General features: G+C 42.2%; 2 protein-coding genes across 3 annotated transcripts in view; both read left to right on the top strand.

Annotated features, from left to right (window-relative positions):
* The window catches only part of LOC122656836 (general transcription and DNA repair factor IIH subunit TFB4), a 29,155-nt gene extending 22,168 nt beyond the window's left edge, over positions 1-6,987 (top strand). The window contains exons 11-13 of one of the 2 annotated variants that reach the window (XM_043851500.1): positions 2,044-2,139; positions 6,541-6,630; positions 6,832-6,987. In XM_043851500.1, coding sequence (XP_043707435.1) covers positions 2,044-2,139; positions 6,541-6,610 — 166 coding nt within the window. In that variant the 3' untranslated portion in view covers positions 6,611-6,630; positions 6,832-6,987. The other variant, XM_043851501.1, reaches the window with a different exon arrangement.
* A 2,859-nt stretch (positions 6,988-9,846) lies between these two features.
* On the top strand, positions 9,847-11,919 carry LOC122654393 (heat shock 70 kDa protein). Its single transcript, XM_043848465.1, has one exon. The coding sequence runs from the start codon at positions 9,938-9,940 to the stop codon at positions 11,888-11,890; it is 1,953 nt and encodes a 650-aa protein (XP_043704400.1). The 5' UTR covers positions 9,847-9,937; the 3' UTR covers positions 11,891-11,919.
* The last annotated feature ends 3,979 nt before the right edge of the window (positions 11,920-15,898 follow it).

Raw genomic sequence — 15,898 nt, forward strand, 5'->3', positions numbered from 1 at the left:
AGGGGCCTTAAAGCTCCCAGATATATATCCCAACTTCCCCCTACTTCGAAGGATAAGCTTCATTGACCGTGACCAATCCAAGTAATTGTTACTATCAAGCTTAACAATGGGGAACCGAACATTTGGATTCTCATATGATGGAGGGATTGGCAAGGCTCTATGTGATGGGAAGTTCGGATGTCTCAACAGTTTTTCACCCATTGTGGTTTTAAAACAAACACTTGAGAGGAGCAATCAACAAAGACTTCAAGCAAGAACAATAGATTCCCAACAGCAATGAAAGAAAACAGAGGTAACCTAGACCACAAAGCTTGAAAAAGCTTGTAGAGCCTCACACAAAAGAAAACAGCAGCGGAGTAGAAAAGAAAAGTCTTCCTTACCAAGAAACGACAGTGGGTAGTCCAAAAAAGCTCCCAAACAAAGCTCTAGTGAAGAGTTATTGCCAATCCACACACTGGTGGCGGAAAACAGGCGAGCAGTCCTGGCCGAGATTCACTCCTGTCCCTTGGATGCTCCCAACTGGCTTGAGATGACACAATGGGAAGAAAGGTAACCTCCAAACGAAACTAGAGCACTTGGTTGCTCTCCATTTGGATGAGAACCGAGAAAGAAAACAGATCTGTGAAGAACCGCAGGTTGGAGCTCAAACTCCAGCAACAACCAAGAGAAACCACCTCTTGGTTCACTAAACACCCTTCTAACACCTTCAAACTCCAGGAGGAGTAGGCTCTGATACCATGTTCAGTTTTAGAGAGGAAGGAGAAGAAGGAAAAGAGAGGGAAAGAGAAGAGCACATACGGTTGTGTTTAATCTCTTATGTCTCAAACTAGAGACAAACTTCCTTATATTGAAAAAGAATAACTAATTACACAGGGGCCCCTGGCCTTATACAAATAACAGAAGAAACATAAAATACATGTGGTTATAGACAAGAATACCCTTAAACTCCTATTCTTAACAACATCATCCTCTGTCACCTTCTTTATTTATGAGTAACTACAGATATTTAAAATAATCACTTTGTGGTATCTCTCTTTCCCCAATTCGCACCATGTCATTATCCATCATAGTGTGACTAAAATTACACATCATATACTCCGTCTTCGTTCTACTGATCTTAAAGCCTCTTGTTTCCAAGGTTGACCTCCAAAGCTCTAACTTAGAGTTAATCCCTTCTTTTGTCTTGTCTACCTAAATGATACTCATCGGCGAAGAGCATACACCATGGGACCTCGTCTTGAATGCCCTTGGTTAGATCGTCCATGATAAGTGCAAATAGATAAGGGCTTAAGGCTGATCCTGAATATTACAACCAAATATTGTAAGGGGTTACTTGTTGTTGGATACCGCTGCCAAGGACACATATTCTCAAGTTGGGAATGACGCTCAGGTCTATGAACTGAAGAAGAAAATACATGAAACCAAGCAGAAGGAGATGTCATTATCCCTATATTACTTTGAGTTACGTGGCATATGGCAGGAGTTGGGATTTTTATGAGGACTTTCAGGCCACTTGTTCTGCAAACGCTTCTGGCTTCAAGAAGCGTGAAGATAAGCTCCGTGTTTATGATTTCTTGCCAGGTCTCAATGTAGAGTATGATCAGATTCGTGCTCATGTTCTCAGTTAGAAGACAGCCGTCATGATGTAGATTGAAGCATAAAGAAGAGAGGAACCAAAATAAAATTTAGTAAAAAGTTACTGTTCATGTGAAAGTACCTGAGTTACTGTTCACATGAACAGTGTCACAGCCATATTGCCTTGGTGGGAATCCTTCAAGAAGACCTAAGTTGAAGATCAAATGTCCCCTATTTTGTCTCATTTGAATCATTGTTCACCATGTGAGCTCCATGCTTGTTTTTACTTTCCTATAGTTTGTCTGTGTTTTGGCTAATAAGAGTTCGCTTTGACAAGAAAGTTTTATGCAGAGTTGCTCTACTCTTAGAATGTTTCTTCTGTGCCTTTTTTTATCTTGGATTTTCTTCCTTAACTGTGTTTTATTCTGCTATTACATTTTAGCTGATAAATACTGTGGTTTGTGCCAGGTGTTTTTGTCATAAAAAGACCATTGACATGGGCTACATATGCTCGGTTTGCTTGTCCATATTCTGCAAGCATCACAAGAAATGTTCGACCTGTGGGTGAGTCCTTGTTACCTCTAAAGGTTACAGCTGAACCACTGGTTCCATAAAACGTGGTTAAATGGTTTAGTCCTAAAGTAGTTTGTCAATCACTTTATCACACATGTTTCCTTACTGATGCATGTTATGGTATTCTATTTGATTCAGTAGCATACTGCATTCTTTTCCCTGCAATCACTGTTACGGTTGTATCCTCATGTACCTTTCTATGCACCCCTTGGCTGTTATGATGCTTATGCCAGTGCATCTGTTATGATACATTTTAGTATTATTGCATGACTGCAATATTAAGCTAGATATATTGATATTGCAGTCTACTTTGTCTTCTTACTTTAATGCTTTTGAGATTGTCAAAGTTAAGATTTTATTGACCCCAAAAACAATAAGTGTAATGCTGGCTATGTCTAACTTCCTATCATATACAGTCAGCATCTCATAGTGAAATCAAAGTTGTAGGAGATGCAGTCACAACTATTAGTGAACATAGAAAAACTGATCCTTAAGATTTTAGGAAATGGAAACGGTGCCGAAATTGGTGGTCCCCAATGATTCTGATTTGGGTCATACCGAATTAACTGGGATCATCCCATTCTGGCCAAATGATCCTGAATTCTGGATGGGGTTTAGAATCGATTAATAAAAAAATAAAAATCGAAAAAAACTCTCTGCCCCCACCAACTCTCTTCTGCTCTCATTCTCTCTGGTTTTCCCTCCCTTCCCTCTGGCTCTCCCTCGCCTCTGCAACTCTCTTTCTCTCCCCCGCCCTTTACAACTCTCTTTTGCCCCCCCCCCCCTGAGACTCTTTCTTTTCGTCCCTGCAACCCTCTCTCTTTTTCTCTTGAACATGTCTGGTTTTGGACTGCCCCATTAGTGATGAAAAGGGCTTCTGTTTTGCCTGTTATTAATTCGACCCACCATCAATGACTTGAAACCCATTTGCATCAGAAATTGGTCTCCACAGTGCACTCCTCCCCTTTTCCCGTCATCAATGCAGGACTTCCGAGCTCCACCACCTTCTCCGTCATGGGAGCCAGAATCTTGGTCCTCGCGGCCCCATCTCTCGGGACCAAGCCTGCTCCACTGTTGCCCTTTCATTTGCCTCCGGTGTCTCCGCTCTCTTCGTCCTCTGCTACATATGAGGCAATTCTATCTGAGATCCACACCCAACATATATACATACGTGTCATTGCTCGAAGAGGGAAGAGGGCATGGTTGACAAGTGTTCTCACAGGAACTAACATGTGGTGCTCTAATTTGCACCAGGACGACTCACCTTCTTCCATGGTCTGCCTAGCTGCCTCCCCTACCTCCTTCTCCCACTAATTGACCCATTGCTTGTGACAATTCTCAATCCCATGCCCAGCTCATCTGCCACCATTCAAGCGTTCAAGTGTTTCTCCGACATCGTTGGCCATGTCATGATAAGAACTGATGTGCATATACTCTCCAATGCTGAGTTCCAACCACCATGACTCAATGAATCCATTCACGCTCTTGTGCCGGAGTATCCCTGGCTTTGTTTTGCCTGAAAAATTAATCGGAATCCATGATCAGAGGTGAGTGTTGGGTCTCGCACTTCAGTTGCAGAGGAATCGGATGGACCAGATTGTTGCCCGATCCACACGCACGTTGTGTGAACGGTAGGAATCAAGATTGGGGCTGCCAATTCCGATTCCTTAACCATGCTGATCCTAAATTTCTTAAGCACTGCCTAATCGAAATTCATCTTAGAAACTCGATTCATCACTTGTTCAAAGGACTGGTAAGCTGTTGAGGATTTCTCTCTTTCCGGATCAATCATCCGCCAGGATGGAGCAACATATGCCAAAGAATCTACGATGGATGGAGGTGATGTAGATCGACAGATGAAGAAGAAAATAACCAAACTTGAATTCAGTAAAATTTACTGGTCATGAGTTACTGTTCACATGACACTGTTCACGTGAACAGTGTTGTGGGCCCAGTTTAGATTGTGTGTGTAGATTTTGTTACTTGTGGAATAAGACTTCTAGAAGATTTCATGGGACCCAGAGACTGACAGCTGGCATGCAAAGGAGAATAGAAGCTGATTTACTTTCTATTTCCATGTAGTAGCTAGTTAGCCAGATATAGTTTCTAATTTCAGTTTTCCAGATTTAGAAAATAGGATTGTCTTTTATTTTTAGAAGTTTCCAGTTTTCCTACGTAAGAGGCTTTGATTGTAGCTGATTTTTATTATAAATAAAGAAGAGCTGTGTTCAGCCTCTAACGATTTGAAGAAAAGAATTGAAGCTTTATGCTTGGTTGTGAGATTCAGTTTGCTGAGATAGTCAGTTGTTCTGCGAGAGGTGAGAGACATGGATGAGAGGCCCCTCCTACTATCCTCCTTCCTCCCCTCTTCTCCAATTGATCTCCCTTCTCCCTCTTGTTTCTATTTTGATTTTTAAACCTGCAACCAAGCAACTGAGCTGTGTCTCTGGAGTCTTGATTCACTTTGAGATCTAAGAGCTCCACAATATCCCTGATTGATTGCTGAACTGAAGAAGGCAAACCAGAACCTGTGGCTGCATCAATCATCTATTTCTGCTGCTGATTCTAAGTCCCTGATCTCAGCACCTCCTCAACCAACGGGTGAGATTTGGAGGATTGTTTCTGAACCATACAAACTGCACTAAACCAGCCTTTAAAGGCCTTCTGGGTACAGGTTTAGGCGACATAAAAAATCTCCTGAAAACTGATAGCAGCTGGCTGACTCTAGGTCAACTCTGCTGCAGCTTTGGGTGATTGTATTTCTGCAGACAAGCATCTGGTCTGAACCATATTGGAAGGGTTATTCTTTCACCTGGAGAACTCCGCTCGACCCAAGTTTGAAGCATATTTGCTAGCTAGTGTGAGTCCTATTCCTTAACCTTCTAATTCTGAACCTAGTTCCTAATTTCATTAGTTGCAATATCTCAGCAACTTGTAACCCCTCTGGTCTGAGAATTACAGGGTTTGACCAACCCTTAGAGACCTACTCTCGGTTGATGATTAAGCCCCATCTGGTGATTCCTATTTAGGTTTGAATACCTACTGTTTTCCCTGAGTTAAACTGACTGTTACAAATCTGATTTGGGTTTATATTATTGACTGTAAGTCTGAACTTATAACCTGTATGGGTATAATTATTGAGACAGAGTTTGCATTAGGAAGTCTGCAAGGAGCCACCAAAGCAACTCCAAATCTCAGAAGAAAATAGAATCCAAATTGAGGCAATATCATTAGGTGGAATGAATTTGTAAGGAGGATTCCGTCTTATCATATGAGAACCTGGATTCTTGCAGGGAAAGTCTCTTTCTTATCAGCTGCCCAAGATCACATGAACTCTTGATATATGGGAGAAGGATTCTAGGGTCAAGAGAAAATTGATGAGATTCTTTCTCCTATTCACCTAGTTCCAGCTATGGAACTAAACCTCAGTCGAAACTGACCGATATCTCCGAGTTGTCTCGATTTTTGGGCCTGGCCAAAACGAAACCTAGGGTCAAAACCCATGGTTGAAACCCAAGTTTTGACCCCGGGATTTAAACCAGGGAGGCCCAGGGTTGAAACCTCAAAACGAGATTCAGCACGTCTCGGTTTTGAGCCTGACAGAAACCAGTTCTGAAACTGAGATCTCGATCCTTGGTTCTGGCATATTTTAGGCTTCTAAGCAATACATGGGAATATTAGTGGGAGAGTGTTTTGTTGCAGAAAGTCTTATTATGTGGGTCCCAACATGCCCATGCCCAGTATTCCTGGTAATCCATTCCATCACTCCCTTTATAACTGCTGTGTGGCAGTTTAGTTGGGGCTAAATTTGATGGCAAGTTGTCCACATCATTTATTTAAGGGAAAAGGAACGCCACCCGATCGTGCACTGTGGCATGTACCTGTGCCCAGACACAGCCGGGTGCGAAATGACAGGCACAGCCCTGCCTTTCCACGGGGGTGGGGGGTCATTTCGCGGCCAACTGTGTCTGGGTGCAGGTACACACCACAGCGCACGACCGGGTGGCGTTCTTTCTCCCTTGTTTTTAATCACTGGTCTAAATTTCAGATCCCTCTGACATTCCCATGTGCTGTTGTAGAGAGTTGAAAAAAGTTTGAGAAAGCCCTAGAAAATGAGGTCAAAAGGAACCGTTGATAAATAAAAGGAAAAGGCCATACATGGTGTGCGTATTGATGAGATATGCTAACATTTTTGATAAAATGCCTATCGAGGGGGTCCCAAACCTATCCAATGGTCGGCCTGCCAAATCATGTCTCTGTGGTTGACAATTGGCCTTCTCCCCCACCCTTTTTTTAATTTTGACATGTTTGCAATTTCAGTTGAGATTTAGTATCCTCTTTAGGTATGGTATCTCATAATTCGAGGTCCTTGTGTTTTTGGTCTTGATGCAGGTCTGTTTTTGGTCAGGCCCTTGGTGACACTACTTCAACAGACCGGAAAAGGAAGACTCCAGAAACATGAATTACCTCTTCTGACAGGTGGTTGTGGCTTTAATCATTTCATTGCTTTTGGAGATCTTCTTTTCTGTTGTAAATCAATTCTAGAAGCCTAGTGTTTCTTATGCATCGTTTCTTGTATTGGAAAAATCCTAAGGCCTCTAACACATTTATTTACTGCCTTATTACCTCTTCAGTGATTGTTATACAAGCGCCGATAGTATATGTTTGACGCAATCGGTGCAGTACATCAGTCATATACTGGAATGTTGCTGATTATAAATTAGGCAGCCAGCATTAACCCCTCCAGGAATCTGGGCCATTTGTTCCAGGTAAATTACTGAAAATGTATGTACAGTTTTGGCCTGAAAATTCCGATGGTTAGAACAGAGACTGGCAGATGGAATAGTGTCCCATTGGTTTTTGGTTCTATTAACAGTTTGATAAACATGATGACTAAGGACATTTTTCAGCTGCTCAATTTTATTAGGTTTCCAGAAAGTGCTTTTTCATGTAATTCATGAAATTTTTCATAATCAGGAACAAGGCAATTGCTGTGATGATTTTTTTTTTTTGGGGGGATGGGGTTGGTGTGGGCCCGGTTTATTAATGGTTAGATGCTTGTTTGATACGGTTTTGAAGGACCTAACGTGTTCTAAGGCATGGAGTCTCCCCCAACCCTTTCTTGCCAATCTCTATGAGTACAACTGAGTGTCCTGATGTAATTTCTGTTTTTACTAACATCATCTAAACAAAGTGGTCGGAGCCATTCTACCTTGTTGCCTCTTTTTAGTTTTATTTGGTCATCTCACAGTGTTGGCGCCCAAGTATTGTAGACTTGTTATCCATGTTAATCTAAATCTCTAATGATATATTGATTTTCTGTTAAATCCATAATTGGCATGTATGATAATGCTTAATGTGAGTGATCCTAAAGAGCAACATTGATTAAGCCAAACAACTCCATCATCCCCCTGAGATCGATCATAGCCGAGCTATTGAGACTAGGCACAAACTCCTCCCTCCCTCCCTCCCTCCCTCCCTCCCTCTCCCTCTCCCTCTCCCTCTCCCTCTCATGATCAAACCAGATTTGGTTGAAATTCCTTATGACGATAAAGGGAACAAATATAATAGAAATAAATTAGAAAAATCATTCCAGAAGCAAACTCTTTCAAAGAGACATTGAGCAAAAAGACCAATGGCAATAACAACAACTACTCAGTCTTATTCTAACTAAATGGAGTTGATTGCATGTATTCTTTCAAAAACAAAGTAAGAGGAAAAGTTTTTTTTTTTAAAAAAAATGTAAGAAATAGGATAAGAAAAGTAAGTTATGGAAAATGAAAAATGAAAATGAGAGGAAAGAGGATAGCCCAGGAAAATCTTAGCTACATGATGTCGATAATGTGGATTATTGCCCTCCAGAAAATTCTATATTAGGTCATACTTGGCACAAGATCCAGATTAAGCATGTCATTCTTCACAACCTCACCTATGGTCAGTTTAGGCCTACCCCTCGCTTTTTTAGCTCTTTCAATCGGCATCAGATCACTTCTCCTTGCTAGGGCATCCACAGGCCTTTGTTGCACATGGCCAAACCACCTCATACGACATTCTCGGAGCTTGTCGTTAATCAGGTCCACTTCCACATTAGCTTTAATACGTTTGTTCCTCATTTTATCCTTCCTAGTTTTACCGTACATCCATCTTAACATCCTCATCTCTGCAACACATAATTTTGCTATATATGACACTTCTTAACTTCCCAACATTCCACCTAGGGATGTAAACGGATCGAATTCGGTCGGATAGTGACATTATCATATTCGTATCCAATTATATTCGGACGGGTTCGGATAATTTTCGGATAGTGATTTTTTGAATACAAGTTCTCCTAAATTGATATGAATACAGATCCAAATACGATTTTTCGACTATCCGTTGACATATTTACCGTTTTTATGATGAGGGTTAGGGTTGAGACTTGAGAGTTCAATAACTACCATTTCTTCTACTCTTCTTAGTCTTTTATTCTCTTACATTTTTTACTTTTGATTTTATAATAGATATGTAATTCCATGTATCACATTGCATAAAACAATATATATAAACCAATAGCAAATCTAGAAAAAGAATCACATTATCTTAACTTATAAATTTATAAACAAAATCCAATAAGGTAACTTAAAAGGATAGACAAACACAGGGTTATATTTTAGATATTTTATTACCATCGGACTATTAAACGAATCGGATAATAATTGGTCGGATAGGGGGATTATCATATTCGTATTCGATTAGTTTCAGACAGATTCAAATTCTCCTAAACGGATACAAACGCGGATCGAATATGAATTTACAAATATCCATTTACATCCCTAATTCCGCCCCATAAGACACCAAACAAATCCTTTCCAGTTCATCCAGAAAAATGGCCATAACTGTCTACTGGTAAACATAGAAGATTAATTCATAGTTGGCTTAACCAAGCACCACAAGCCTCCACTATAACCCTTAGTGCCAGTACTGGGAATAAAGGCAGCACAGATAAAAGTATTAAGAGAGCCCAGCCCATTCTCCTTATCTGCATTTTATAGATAACAGATGGGCTGGCCCAGTCAAAGTATTTAAATAAATAAATACCCCGGGGATTGGTGAAGAATAATAGAGGATCCAAATCCCCCGTGATATTAGGACCCTGATCTTCTACTGTGCGCTGTCCGTAGCGGTGAGAGCGGCGCAGAGTGTCGCATGGGCAATGATTGTCTTATCACCGTTCGGGCAAGGCACTGGGCAGGGGGTAAGACAATCATTGCGCGCGTGACACCCTCTGCGCTGCTCTCGCCGCTACGGGCAGCCACGCCGTAGAAGATCTCGATTGGTGATATTACGAGCAGTGGTCCCACTTAAACAACCAACATACTTCCCATTGCTGACTCGCCACGTACGCACGCCACCTGTCTCTTCCGTTTATTCATTGAGCTCCAACCGTCATAATCGAACTCTGACATCCCCAAAATACCCTCTCACAACTCGTCCCAGGTAATATGGTATTCTCGTAAATTTATCTAACTTGAATCCCTTTTATTTAATGAGCTTCATCCAAAAGCGTTCTCCAGAACCATCTAGGCCTAAACAAGCCCCTAATCTCTCTCATCTTCTAGACTACTACTCTTTCTCGGTACTTCTACTGAATTCCCGAACGTTCTTTAAAGAAATCCTATAAAATCCTTCTTCTCCTTCCAACTCTGCTCAGATTTACTGTAAAACAAAGCAAAAACGGTTGTGTACAGAGCTTCTCTGAGTTGAGTGTTGAGATTACTGTTTTGGGTTATTAGGAAAAGTTTCATTAATGGCGAAGACTGAAGGGAAGGCTATCGGTATCGACTTGGGTACCACCTACAGTTGTGTAGGGGTATGGCAGAACGACCGGGTCGAGATCATTGCCAACGATCAAGGCAACAGAACCACTCCCTCTTATGTTGCTTTTACAGATACAGAGCGATTGGTCGGAGATGCAGCGAAGAACCAGGTCGCCATGAATCCAACTAACACCGTCTTCGACGCGAAGCGGCTTATTGGGCGGCGATTCTCTGACCCTTCTGTTCAGAGTGACATGAAGCTCTGGCCCTTTAAGGTTATTCCCGGTCCTGGTGATAAACCCATGATCGAAGTGACTTACAAGGGTGAGAAGAAGCAATTCGCTGCTGAGGAGATTTCGTCCATGGTGCTGATCAAGATGAGGGAAATTGCAGAGGCGTTCTTGGGTCAGACGGTGAAGAACGCTGTCGTTACTGTGCCGGCTTACTTCAATGATTCGCAGAGGCAGGCCACCAAGGATGCTGGAGCAATTGCAGGGCTTAATGTGATGAGGATTATCAACGAGCCCACTGCAGCTGCAATTGCTTATGGTTTGGATAAGAAATCGTCGAGGTCGGGTGAGCATAATGTACTCATCTTCGATCTCGGCGGTGGAACTTTTGATGTGTCTTTATTGACGATTGAAGAAGGTATTTTCGAGGTGAAGGCCACCGCCGGAGACACCCACCTTGGTGGCGAAGACTTCGACAACCGCCTCGTCAACCATTTTGTGCAAGAATTCAAGCGGAAGCACAAGAAGGACATCAGCGGCAACGCCAGAGCTCTGAGGCGGTTGAGGACTGCCTGTGAAAGGGCTAAGCGAACTCTGTCTTCCACAACTCAGACGACAATAGAAATTGATTCTCTCTACGAAGGTATCGACTTCTACTCCACCTTTACCAGAGCCCGGTTTGAGGAATTGAACATGGACTTGTTTAGAAAATGCATGGATCCAGTCGAGAAGTGCCTCCGAGATTCCAAGATTGACAAGGGCCAAGTCCATGAAGTTGTTCTCGTTGGTGGGTCGACCAGGATTCCAAAGGTGCAGCAACTTTTGCAAGATTTCTTCAACGGCAAGGAACTCTGCAAGAGCATCAACCCAGATGAAGCCGTCGCGTACGGTGCAGCGGTTCAGGCAGCAATTCTGAGCGGCGAAGGCAACGAGAAGGTCCAAGACCTACTACTGCTCGATGTAACTCCTCTGAGTCTGGGTCTCGAGACCGCCGGTGGTGTCATGACAGTCTTGATTCCTCGTAACACAACGATTCCAACCAAGAAGGAACAGATCTTCTCAACCTATTCTGATAATCAGCCTGGAGTGTTAATTCAGGTCTATGAAGGAGAGCGAGCCCGAACCAAAGATAACAATCTTCTGGGCAAATTCGAGCTCACAGGCATTCCTCCTGCACCAAGAGGTGTTCCCCAAATCAATGTCTGCTTCGACATTGACGCCAACGGAATTCTGAACGTGTCTGCAGAGGACAAAACTGCTGGAGTGAAGAACAAGATCACGATCACCAACGACAAAGGTAGGCTGAGCAAGGAAGAAATTGACAAGATGGTGAGTGAAGCAGAGAGGTACAAAGCAGAGGATGAGGAAGTGAAGAAGAAGGTTGAAGCCAAGAACTCCCTTGAAAATTACGCCTACAATATGAGGAACACTGTGAAGGACGAGAAGTTTGCAGGAAAACTTGACCCGGCTGATAAGCAGAAGATTGAGAAAGCTATTGCTGATGCGATTCAATGGTTGGATGGGAACCAGTTGGCTGATGTGGAGGAGTTCGAAGACAAGTTGAAGGAGCTGGAAGGGTTGTGTAACCCAATTATTGCAAAGATGTATCAGGGAAGTGGAGGTGATATGCCCATGGGAGGGGATGACATGCCAAGAGGTGGTGGCTCTGGTTCTGGTGCTGGTGCTGGGCCAAAGATTGAAGAAGTCGATTAAGTGGATAGAACTTAGAAGAGATGCAGTGGTTTAGTAAATGACATATAATGTAATCTGCTTGTTAATGTCTGTTTTGCTTGTCTATTTTGCTTTTGTCAACAGAGTTCAAGTATTAAGGTTGCAAAATTTGTGTGATAGAAACAGTTCTTTGATGTGAAAACAAGTTACCCAATTTAAGATATTCATGGATTACACTGAGAATCTGTGACGAATCTGTATGAGTTTGAGCAGATCGACCTTGGAGAACCCAACAAACTGGATCATCAAAAACCTGTAAATTTTATGTTGATTGATCTCTGGATTCTCGAAGACGAATCTCTCAATCCAATCGACCTTACCATAGCTGTTGTTCATAAGCTTTATATGTGGTTAGAAAACATTAAAACTAAACCTTACGGGTGACTCTGAGTTTCAACTTTCAAGTTTCATCCACAGAAATACACACCAACCTAAAAGCGAGTTCTTGTTGCACATACACATCATGAAACTCATAACACCAGAGGGTCTGGATCAAGTGGTTCTTGTTGCATTTCTACATCATGAGACTCGTGACATATTTGATGTGGGATTTTAAATATTTGGATTTAACTATTTAAATATCCAACAAAGGCAATTTAAAATCTTTAAATAATATTTTAGTTTTTTCGTAACAAGAGACAAAATTGGGTATTTTACTTATGGAAAATATTTTTCTGTCAAGAGTGTGGTCTATATCAGCATTCATATGTATCTCTATTTCCTCAAAACAAAGAGGGTATAAGTGTTTTTTCATATGGGGAGGAGAGAGATAGAGTGTTGGCGTAGGCCACATTCCTGGACAGAGTTCTTAAAGAAGGAAGAGGTGTTTTTTCATATAGGGAGGAGAGAGATAGAGTGCTAGCGTAAGCCACATTCCCGGATAGAGTTCTTTTTTCCTCTATTTATATGGTTGTTGCATAACGTGCATTATGTGTTCATGTGAATGGTGATTTCACATACAATAGTAAATATTTGTATTTGAATAAATCAAATAAGATCATTTGAGTAGGGGTTTTTTTTTTTTTTTTTTGGGGTAGAAAGATGGTTATTCATTCTTGTGCGCCCAACGTCAAGCAAAGGTAATCAAAATACATAAAGCAGATAAAGAACATGATAAGTGTCAAGTATGGATATATAGTATCCAAAACCAAGGAATGAAAATAAACCCGATCTCACGTGCCATTGACTGGACCCATCTAGACTAGGGGATGGGTCACAACCACTACCCTAGATAAAAGGTTGTAGACACAGCTAAGATTAAGCGCATGTACATATGTGCTGAATGAGGGGCCCTATACGTGCCAAAAAATCCAACTCCATACTACCCACACATGCCGACATGCTGCCATAGTCTACTTTCAAATAGACTTGACGAATCAGCAAAGGTCTGTTGGATCGGCCAGTGGATCTCGAGTGAGGATAATAAGACCACCAAAATCGGTGTCACGGCCTACTTTCGAACAGATTTGTAAGGATCTGCTGAATCGGCGAGTGCAGCTTCATTCGGTGACAGGAACGGTTAGGTGGAGATTGAATGGCGGCTAGAGTTTTGGAGCCGATGATAACCTCGGTGCCACCAGCACCTGAGCCGGCATTACCTGCAAACAGACAAACAAAGAAAAGATAAAAATGAAAAACTCCCTTATTTGGGAGCCCCTCGGCATTGTCCACAGAGAGCCCAGACTGGTTCCAAGCAAGATGGGGGCGTCAAAGTAGGAGAAACCGGCGGAGATTTGGAGCCAGACTCGAGAAGCAGAGTCGAAAGCACAGGCAGAGGTGAGGAGGTGGGTACTGTGATGCAAGGTAACTTTGATTATGCACCAAGTCTTGAACCCTCCGGTGTCTGCAACGGTAGATCCCCAAACAGGGCCGGCTCCATCTCTCCTGACAACGTCTCCAGCATCTCCTACCAAGAAGAGTGCGGTGATGTACCAGGGCTCGAAGCCTTCGGTGATTGTGGCTGGACAAATCATATCACCGCTGGATCGATCTCCCCTGCCAGTGAGACCTCTAACGTCTCCCACCAAGAAAACCCTGTCAAAGTCCCGCATCAGATGCCAAGATTGGATGCAAGTGATAGCAGGAAACCGAGACTGGTTTGGAGCCAGCGCAAGTCTGAGCGAGATCTGGAAACTGATCTGAGCAAGGTTTGAGGAGGTGCGAGAGAGATGAGGAGATGAAAGGGAGAAGGAAGAGGAAAACTAAAGAAAAAAGGGAAAAGGCACGCCACTGGGGTGGAGGGAATCATGCCACTACGGCGAAGAGTGTTCTCGCCACAGGCGCGGAGGATGAGCTACATCTTGAGATGAGAAACATGCACCGTCCAGCTAATATCCCGGGGTTAAGCCTTGCCGGAGAAGAGAATCTACAGTTCTGATGCGCGGCGGCTAAAGAAAACCCTAAGAGAAACTAGGGTAAAGCGTTTTTTTCTTCTTTGGCTGCTGCACACTCGCTTCGCTACTGTATGGTATTCACATAGGGGTTTTTTTTTTTTTTTTTTTTTTTTTTTGGTAAAAATGGTATTCACATTTGAGTAGGGTTCTTATTGTTTTAAATAAAACAGTGGGAGGATTTAGGCTATCTTTGGTATATTTTTATTTTTTTTTTTTATTTTTAAAAACGTTTTTGGTTGTGTTTGGTATCATTTATGGAGCCTGTTTCTATTTAAAAAAGATTGAAAAAAATCAAAAATAATAGGGAAATTTACGAAACACCCCTTGAAAATGGGTCGAAACTCGGATCACCCCCTGAAATTTGAAAATACTCAGATCACCCCCTGGAATAGAGCCCAATACTCAGATTCAACCCTACCGTTAGTGGTCCACCGTTAAACGATGAAGTCAGCCATTTAAATAATTTTTAAAACCCTAAACTACCCTGGTGCAATATAAAGTTACAATATTACCCTTGCTGAGAAAAACCCCCAAAGTCTAATGTGATCTTCTTCCTTCTTCACTCTCTTCCCAAAAAACCTGTAACTCCAAAAGTGAACTTCGTCGGACCGAAGAAAGACAAGGAATTTGAAAAATGGGTTGCCGAGACTGCCTTGACTCACGTTCTTATTGAAGCACCCTTCGTTCTTCATTCTTCACTCTCTTCCTAATTTCTGACAGAGACGCTGCTCGGCCAAGAAAGAGGAAAGTTACATCCGTGCCAGAGTAAATCGAAGGTAAATCTTGAACCATTGCCTTCAATACGGCATACGCCAGATCCAATTCTCGGCATGCCACTTGACCTTGTCTGGACACTGCTGGCAGTACCCAATCTTGTACTACGAAGTGTGGCTCCACGTCTTCTCGCAGAAACAATCCATCGCTGCATGGAAGCACCCATTTTGAAGATCAAAAAGGTGATCTATGTTTTCGTACACCTGAATGTCCGCGTCCAAGTAAACCATCCTGCTATACTCCACGAACTACACAATCAAAACCATAAAAAGTGGTCAAAATTTGAAACAGAGAAATTAAGAAGAAATCCGAAATAATGAGATAAAATATTGAATGTGGGTAATTTCTAGATACGGAGTTTGGAGTAGTTGATGACGTAATAAGTCATGTTGAATTGAGTTTGATTCTCAGGTGGATACTCAGATTAAGTTGCAAGTCATGAGGAAGAAGGAGAAGTAAAATATTGCGCATAAAGCCAATAACTGCCTGAAAATCCAAATTCGGTATACCGGATTTGGATCCGATGTACCCTTTTATCTAAAAAATTGAACAATTATTGGCTTGGAGTCCCCCCAAACGGCTATAAGTTTTGAAAATATGCTAGCGAAACGGTATACCGGATCCAAATTCAGTATACCGTTTCGTCACACCTATGGGTTTTTGTGAAACGGTATACTGGATCCAATCCGGCATATGCCGTATTGCTCTCTGTAATTTCACAACTGAAATTTTTTTTAAACGGTATACCGGATTTGGACGAGGGTTTGCTCTCCAGTTCTTGCTGGGTCTGCGATTGGCAGAGGCACGGTTTCCTCGAGAGTGA

The sequence above is a fragment of the Telopea speciosissima genome, chromosome 3 (genome assembly GCF_018873765.1).
Source record: "Telopea speciosissima isolate NSW1024214 ecotype Mountain lineage chromosome 3, Tspe_v1, whole genome shotgun sequence".
Classification (NCBI taxonomy): Eukaryota; Viridiplantae; Streptophyta; class Magnoliopsida; order Proteales; family Proteaceae; genus Telopea; species Telopea speciosissima.